Consider the following 8854-nt stretch of genomic DNA (forward strand, 5'->3'; position numbering starts at 1 on the left):
CATACAAGGTCTACAGTAAAGTTTTCTTTTGGTAATTTCCCTTTACCTGTGTAAATGTAGTAATAATAATTTTTTGAAAACCTCAGTAATTCAAAGTATTTTTCCAGGTAAATTTCAAAAGATACTTAAATATGAACTGAGTAAAATAAGTCCAAACTGTAATGGCAAGGAAAAAAAAAACTGGTGGGAGTAGTGATATTGTGAGAGTTCAGTTCGATTTTGCCAGATGCTTTGAAATTCAAGTGAAAAATTCAAAATGTTGATTCAGCCTTTCATCTGAGTTTAGAGAGCCAAAGTTCTTTGGAGGGTTTTCTAGCTGAATTGGAAAACCTTACTTCTTCATGTGTTTCAAATACTGAGACTTTTAACAGAAGGGTCCAAACATGCCTCAGGGCACATAGTTGAGTTTGACTAAACCTAAAAACATGAGGTGTGCCGGACTCTGGGCACAATAGGGCACTTGTGGAGGAGCAGGGTGTTGATGCTGGGTTGGGGAGTCTGCACTTAATCCAGTAAGGAGCAGGTTGCCGTTGAGAGTTTGCGAGCAAAGAAGTTATATAATCAGGACTGTACTTTAAGGAGTATCAAACAGTGGGCAAGTGCAGTGCAGTGAGCAGAGAGGATGGACCCAGGGAGACGAGACAAGTGTTAGGAATGTGTTACTGTAGTGCTGATGAGAGACCGTGGGAGTCAAAGTTAGGGTGATACATCAGGTGTGGCAAGGAGAGGACAGACATGAGAGCCATTCTAGAGAAATCCATCAGGCGCGACAACCTGTTAGATATCAGGTGTCATGGATAGCTAGGCTTTCAGGCTTAGATGCCTCCTTTCAGGAGTTGCTTCCTCTGAGCTGGCTGCCCTGACTTTTGTCCCATCAACTGGGATGCTCCACTCGATGTTTGGTACCACTGGTCTTTCTTCAGCTTCACTGTGTGTATGTGATATATTGTGCTCTGTTTCCTTGTTTCTGTGTCTTTCCCAGTCGTCTATGAGTTCCTCTAGAAAAGTTCATGTCTGTGTCCTTTTTGTATCTTCAGTGCCATTCTTAGACATGTGGAATTTGTTTCGCAAGCAGGGTATCCAGGAAGACGAGTAAGTGGGCAGTCAAAAGGATCTGGTAGATCAGTGCTGTAGAGAGAGGGCAATGAGATAGCCATGGGGGAACACGTGTGAGGGAGTGAGAGGAATGGATGATAGCTTTGTGGATGGGGCCGAGTGTAGGGAGAGATTACAGAAGGCTTGAGGGCAGAGTCATAAAACAGGCATATGTGTACGTTAGGACTCTGAAGTCATAATCAGCGTGAGAAGGCAGAGTGACAGTTTAGTTGATGTCCCAGTTGTACTCAGACAGCTTCCTCTGGTCTCTGTCACGTGTACACACACACCGTGTTTTTCTTGAGTTATACCTGGTCATTTCTTTACTGCAGATGATGGAGTCTATTTCTGAGGATCATGTGGCTCTAGCAAGATAAAAACAGTATTTATATGCATTGGTCCTTACCCCGATTCAGTGTTTATTAAGTGCTAAAATCTTTTCAGGTTTTACAGCAAGGTAGACAGGTTTTTGTGTAAATGGCCATGATGTTCAGTGTACTTATAATCAGATTCTTATCTGAGAGGTCAAAAAGTCCCAAGTGGGTCTCATTTGGCTAAAATAAAGGTATCAGCTAGGGCTATACTCCTCTCTGAGGCAAATCTGTTTCCTCTCCCCTTCCAGTATCTAGAGGCTGCCCGTGTTGCTTGCTCACACCCGTTCCATTCTCATACTTCCTTCTCCTGACTCTGACTTTCCTGCCTCCCTTTTTTACCTACAAAGACACTAATTATTACCTCAGGCCCACTCAGATAAGCCAGGGTAGTCCCATCCTCTCAAGGTCCTTCACTTAATCACCTCTGCAGAGTCTCTTTTTACCTTTTAGGTCCCAGGGATTAGAATTCAGACATCTTGAGGGAGGCATGCTGTTCTTCTGACCACCACACCCACCACTGGTCCCCAGATAAACCTCTGCTGAGTGACAGTCCACCCATCCTTCTGATCCCCATGAATTGTTTATACCATTATTCTCCCTTCCTTCCTCTTCTCTCCCCTCTGTCTGAAGTTCATGTCCATGGTTGTGTCTTATTCATCTTTGTGCCCCTGGTACCTCGCACTGTCCTTGGCACAGTGTGAGCCCTTAACAAATATTTGGTAAATAAATGTGTGGCAGACTGCAGTGGCTGTAGTGAGGCTCTGCCAGGTGAGACAGATGCTGGTAGCCTGGCCAGCTCAGATGAGGCTCAGCCAGCCTGGTGGGATGTAGGGACGGCTGGGAGCCAGGGTGGGAGGCAGCAGCATGGAGGGGCAGTGGGGGGTCCTGTGAGTTGGGGCCCAGCGTGGCCATTAGCTGTCTTTGTGACCCTGAGCCAAGGTTTCCTTATCTTTGGAAGGTTGAATAATAAATACCACATTGGATTATCTGAGAAGTAAATTATATGCTATTTATAGAGTCCTTGGAATGGAGTATTTTCCTATAGTTTATAGCATATCATTAGGCAAAGGCGAGACTCTCTGCAACATGCTGAAGTGGGAAGGAGGGCTGTTCACCTTCTAGGAAAAGAAACAGCTGCAGAAAGTTTAGCACACAGTTGTCTAAAGGATTGTTGTTCTTGTTTTTTTCTGCAGCCGCATCTGGTAACACTTCCAAATAATACTCATGTATTTTTCTTCAAAGTTTTGCAGATGATTTGTTTTAGGTATAGGAGCATTATCGAGGACCTGTAGATTCTAGTCGTCTTTCTAGAACTTTGGGCACCCTGAATTAAGCAAGTCATTTATGCTTCAGAAACCCAGATACTATAAAAATCCAAGTACTTATCATTAAATAAAAGAGGGTACAAATATACTACGTGTTTGTCCCAAGACTGTAACAATTAGGTGTCTTGGGGACTATACTCATAAACCACTGCTATACCAGAGAGATAAGCTGGATACTATTCTAAGTGTTTTAGGAATTAACTTCTGCAGTCCCAGCCAGTTCCAACCTGACATGGTTTAGTCTGCTCTGATGGTGATGCTCGATGAAGTCTCCCCTGAACTGCTGGACAGTTCGTTTTCAGTATGTAAATAAATGTAACCAGGAATTGAGGTTCTGCATCGTTTCCATCCGCTAATGTTTAGCTTGTAGAAACAATGGATTTGTTGGCTCCAGACATGAGTAAACGACCTAAGGAGAACAACAGTCCCTACAAGAAACAATCCGTTGACAGATAAATAGCCATAGATCTGGAGACAGATTCAAGGGTCTTCGCACTTAAGGAATTATAGTAACAGATGATTCTGAAATCCCTAAATTTGAATATCCTTTTTCTGTGAATAATGATCTCTTTGACCTTTTCCTTTTAAATTTTCCTTTATGTTTGTATTTTTTGTGATGGTACTTTAGAAGTGAAGCCAGTATTGCTATGGAAATATTTTCTTAACATACTCCCTAGATTGGATCAGCAGGCCTCCCGCATAGTTAAATCCAAAGACCAGACCAAATTTAGAAGCTATTAACTTACACAGAATATTTTTGAACATGGGAGTAACAGTGTAGTAACTTTATGAGAGTAAGTGGTGTTTTGGATCCAAATAATGAATATCATTTGCATATAAGATAGTCTGAAAATTAAGACAGTAAACTTTCACAGAATAAAAATACCAGGATGAACAGGAGGTTAAAGGGAGAAAGAGAACACTGAGGATTACATATGAAATAGCTGCAAGATAATGCAATCTTATCATTTGTAAACATGAGTATAAATATATATATGCCTTTAGCTAGCAGCTGTTCTCAAGTTCACATCTATATTTAATAAATACATAACAGAAATGATCTCTAATCAGTGTGTAATCATTGAGAAGTAAATAGTGGTTTTTATGAGTCCTTCAGAGATACTTCAAAGCGGTTTAAGTAATTTCTATACAGACTTACAATAGTAACCTTCACAGTAGACTCTTTTATATCTCTAGCGCTGAAACAAATGTCACATTGGGCCTTGTCCAATAATTTTGTAACTGGCAATCACCACTTGTATCACCATTCAAAGGAGATTGACTTCTGTTTATGGTAGAATAGTTAAACATCATAAAGTCAGTTAGTTTTATGGCTTCTAAACTTCTTTTTTTGGATCACTGCCATGACAGTCATTGTGATGATCAGATTAGCCATGCCCTAGTTCAGTTCAGTGGTCACTGCAGGTGAGAAAGTTTCACCAGAGAGAGAGAGAGAGACCCTAAATGAATGAAGGGGAAGCTTGTTTAAGAATGCTGTCACCCCAAAGTAGACTTGAACCCAGCCTAGTTCTTAGAGTTCTGAATCTCTCATTAAGGTTATCAGCTCCCTGGATGCTTGGAATAAAGGCCTCCACTGCTGATGACCCCTTTACATGACATTCTCCTGAAAGGCACTGTGTAATTCCCTGGCATCAAACCTGGGATGGAAGTGAGTTCCAAGTTCTAACAGAGACAAAGCACTCTTTCTCTCAGGACTCTAATGCCTGAAGAAAGGAAACCTGAGACCCAGAAAGGCTCAGTGAAAGGCAGGGCAGGGGGAGCACAGAAGGGACTAGGCCTTACAAGTCTGGTAGTAATCTAGGTGGCAGGCTGCTCATATCCAGGGAAGAATTCCCAGAAGCCGCCAACCTTTGAAAATGATGCTGAGTTCTCCAAGTGTACTTCCGTTAGGCTGGCCAGTGGGAAGGATGCAGAGGTCTGTGTTCAGATGACAGTTGGCCTTCCTAAGGCTTGCTAAGGGAACCTCGGGAAAGGGTGTGTTTTTTTAGTTGATACTTCAGGTGTTCTACATCACTGTTCAGTTAAGTAATAGTTTAACCAAGTCCTAAAGGGCTTCCCCCCGTGGCTCAGTGGTAAAGAATGCTGGCAATGCAGGAAATATGGGTTTGATCCTTGGGTTGAGAAGATCCCCTGGAGTAGGACTCACCCCAGTAGTCTTACTGGGAAAACTCCACAGACAGAGGAGCCTGATGGGCTGCAGTCCATGGAGTTGCAGAATTGGACACAACTGAGTGACTAAACAACAAAAGGAAAGAAAGTAATTTTTTTTGTTTGATTTACATATATTGTTAATTGATTATCACAATAAGTTCAGCTAATATCCATCATCTCATATAGATACAATATAAAGGAAGAAAAATGTTTTCTTCTTGTGGTAAAAGCTCTTAGGCTTACATTCTTAATAGCTGGTGAAAACGGTAGAGTTTAAAGGGATGTGAATATATGGGTACCTGTTCAGTATCTGGAGAAGGAAATGGCAACCCACTCCAGTATTCATGCCTGGAAAATCCCATGGACTGAGGAGCCTGATGGGCTACAATCCATGGGGTCGCAAAGAGTTGGACATGACTGAGCGACTTCTGTGTGTGTGTTCAGTATCTAAAGTGCTAGCATTTGAGCTATTTTAAGATGTGATGTTATTTCACACCACCATTCATAGAGTCAGTGTTACTATCCTCTGTGCTTTTGGAATTGGGCTATTTATCATCTCAGTTGAATGTTTCTCGGTACCTAATCAGCATCCTTTAAAGTTATAAACTGAACTCCTCATAGCAAAAATCTCTCTTTGTAAGTTAAGAATCAAATATATTATCCAGTATCCCTAGGTTAGTCATTAATGATGTGAGTAATTCAGCAAATATAGTGGTGTATGTGGTAGAAATACTGCCTTAAAATTCAGTCAAGGGAACAACACACAGAGCAGAGCGTCATGAAGTGAGTGTTACATGTCAGCGCCCACACAAGGTGGTTGGAGCACAGAGGAAACAGCGACAGATCCTGAGCAGAGGGTCAGGTAGCACTGGATAGAAGTTTTTCATGAATTGGTCTCAAGCTGCTGTGGGGCCCTGTGTGCTCAGTGGGTCTGCCATGAGCCCCCTCATGCATCTCTCTGTCTTCATCAGGCAGAGGTCATATCGTCATCATCTCTGTGTCCATAGCCCCTCACCAAGTAAGGTATGTTAAAGGCAGGAAAACAGGAAAGTCCGGAGCTAAGTCTCAGGGTGTGAGAGGAGATGGCATGCTGAAGGGGCAGCGGTAGGCAGAAGAGGAGCTCTTACTTAGTCTGGAGTCGAAGCAAGAAGGGTAGAGTTCAGTTCTGTAACAGTGTCTTTTTGGGATTTTTTTAAAATATAAATTTATTTAATTGGAGGTTAATTACTTTACAATATTGTATTGGTTTTGCCATACATCACCTTGAATCTGCCACAGGTATACACATGTTCCCCATCCTGAACCCCCCTTCCACCTCCCTCCCCATACCATCCCTCTGGGTCATCCCAGTGCACCAGCCCCAAGCATCCTGTATTTAAAAGATGTATATAATGCTAGCCTGCCATCCTCCTTGTTACCTGTATCAGAAACTCAGGCTGTCTTCCTCTTTTTTTATTTTTCATTCAATGTTTACCAAACAATCACTACTCATGGTTGAATATGCCTTGGGCCTTCTGCTTAGGGAGTCCCACAGTCCAGTGAGAAAGGCAGGCAAATGCTATAAACATGATTAGCAATGGGTAGAGATAGCAACAAGGTGCTGTGGAACAGAGACCCGATAGGGTACTTCAGGGAATGCTACTTGGGGGTAGTGAGCCCTAGGCTTAGGGTCTTAAAGGATGAGTAGGAGTTTGACTAAATCATATATGATGCTATGTCTATTTGGAATAGAAATGATGTGGAGGGCTCTGCTCAAAATGGAATGAATGATAGACTGAAAAGGGAAAGTTGGTATTCATTTCCATATTTATTATTCATGCTTTTATATTATTTTGTATTTTAATACTCTTTATTTAGGTCAGATAGTGACCAAAAAAATAGAAGAAAAGAATGTAGTTTAGACATCTCCATCCATAGCCTACCAATCTATGGCTATAAAGTCTTGTATGGACATTAAACTTCAGTGTATGTTTTAATTCTTATATTTTTAATATATTATTTGGAGAGCAACAAAATGAACTTTAGAAGATCAGAACCTTAAAAAACAGATTTATTTTAAAGAATTAGATTGTGCACTAGATTTTTGGTTTCTCCAGAAACAGACTCTGAAACAAAGATTGGAAGGCAAATAGTGTGTGGGGGGAGGTTCCCCAGGAAGCACAGTTAGAGATGAAACATCAAATTGCAGAGGAGAAGCCACTTAACTGTTAAGGTAACAGGTTAACCTGTTAAGGAGCAGGTTACGGCTGCGGGCAGCTGGGTCTCAGTCCTGCTGAGGATGCCCAAGAGACAGTGTAAGTGCTAGCTCAAGGGAAAAAGTTGGGGCGTTTAGAGTCCCAGACTCCTTTTTTCAAATGAAGTCTTAAGTGGAGGCCAAAGCAAAAGATAAAAGCAGAGCCTAGAGAGGTGGAACATTTCTGCACTTATTTCTGCCAGCTGTCAGCCTGGGCCTTGGCTCTATTTTTGCCACCACTCCCAGCCCTACCTCCCCCCATCCTCCCGCACCCTGAGGGTTTTCCCAGGAACCTGCAGGACTTTGAGGAACATGGTTTGGAAGATCTTGGCTTTGCAGGCTAATTCGACATCAAGCAAGCCTTGGAGTCTGCCAGAAAGTACTATCATGGAGATTTATCACGTTCAACTTTTTACCTTTAGAAAAATTATCAGACATGACATTATTTTTACTTTCTGGAGGACCAAGTGTGAATTACACCAGACTTGCACATAAGTTTTCATAATAAGGACAGACATTTCAGGAGTTACAGTTTGGACATCAGGATCTTGGCAAGAGAAAACAATATAGGATGGGTTTTCTTTGCAATTAAAATGAATTTTTAAATTACAATCATTTTTTTTTTGAGTTAAATCTGAGCCATTTTTATGCTACTGCTGATAATCACAAAATGTTCTGAGAAGTGTCGTGTGTGATTCTTATTTCTCTTCCTCAGGTTTCTAATATTCAGGCAAGAACAGTTGTGTTGTCCTGGACGCCCCCTGTTGGACTTTCGTGTGGACCCCACAGTGGTCTTTCCTTTCCCTACAGTTATGAGGTGGCTTTGTCAGACAAAGGACGAGATGGAAAATACAAGATAATTTACAGGTAATGTATATTTCCATGTGTTTTTCTCCAGCTGCTAAACTGTGAAATTGGCATTCTTAAGGAGAATTAAAAAAAAAAGAAGAATTTAATGGCTTTGTAAATTTTCCTTTAAATAGTTCTCTTAAAGAATTAGTGATAATTACAATGTCAAGAGTTAATTTTGTTCAAGTAATTACTGATCAGAAATTACTTGTATAGAGCCATTTGGTGGTGGTCAGATGTGTCACTTGGTTACGTTAGCTTGCCAGCATAGGACTAAAGATTTTCCATTAATGTTGGCAGGGCAAAGAGTGAGTATGCCATTTATCATGCCCTCCTATGGTCACCTTTTAGGCCCAGACCTTTTGCTAGTCTACAGTGTAGTTTTGTATTCACCCTACTTCTTATCCTCTACGATAGTTTTCCAGTGTGTAGTGAACCATTTTATTTGGAGGCTATCTTAAATAGTCAGAAGTTTATTAGCACACAGAATAAGGGATTATCCTCTTCCACTTTATGAACTCCCAGATATTAACTATTCACATGATTTACAGTTATGTTCTAAATGAGATAAAATATTTTTTAGGGTCAAGTGTTTTCTCTTTTGTGATTGCTGGGTACTGCTCAGATTTGCAGAGCAGGAAATGGAGGCAGTCTGTTTGACCTCTCTATGACTGGCCCCAGGAAGTACTGCGCGGGCCCAGGGTCGTGAGGTCACAAAAGTCCACTTCTTCCTCTACCAGCCAGACTGCTTTTCTCTCCTGTTTCCCTGCTACAGACCTTGCATCCCCACCTCCCCCCACTGACCC

At 41.6% G+C, this 8854-nt stretch overlaps 1 protein-coding gene across 5 annotated transcripts in view; it reads left to right on the top strand.

The window, feature by feature from the left end:
• Nucleotides 1-8854, top strand: part of FNDC3B (fibronectin type III domain containing 3B) — a 359396-nt gene that overhangs the window by 252737 nt on the left and 97805 nt on the right. For all 5 annotated transcript variants that reach the window (XM_010835255.1, XM_010835260.1, XM_010835258.1 and 2 more), the window contains one exon: nt 7915-8066. In XM_010835255.1, coding sequence (XP_010833557.1) covers nt 7915-8066 — 152 coding nt within the window. The remainder of the gene's footprint in view (nt 1-7914; nt 8067-8854) is intronic.

The sequence above is a fragment of the Bison bison genome, unplaced genomic scaffold, assembly GCF_000754665.1.
Source record: "Bison bison bison isolate TAMUID 2011002044 unplaced genomic scaffold, Bison_UMD1.0 scf7180017864040, whole genome shotgun sequence".
NCBI lineage: Eukaryota > Metazoa > Chordata > Mammalia > Artiodactyla > Bovidae > Bison > Bison bison.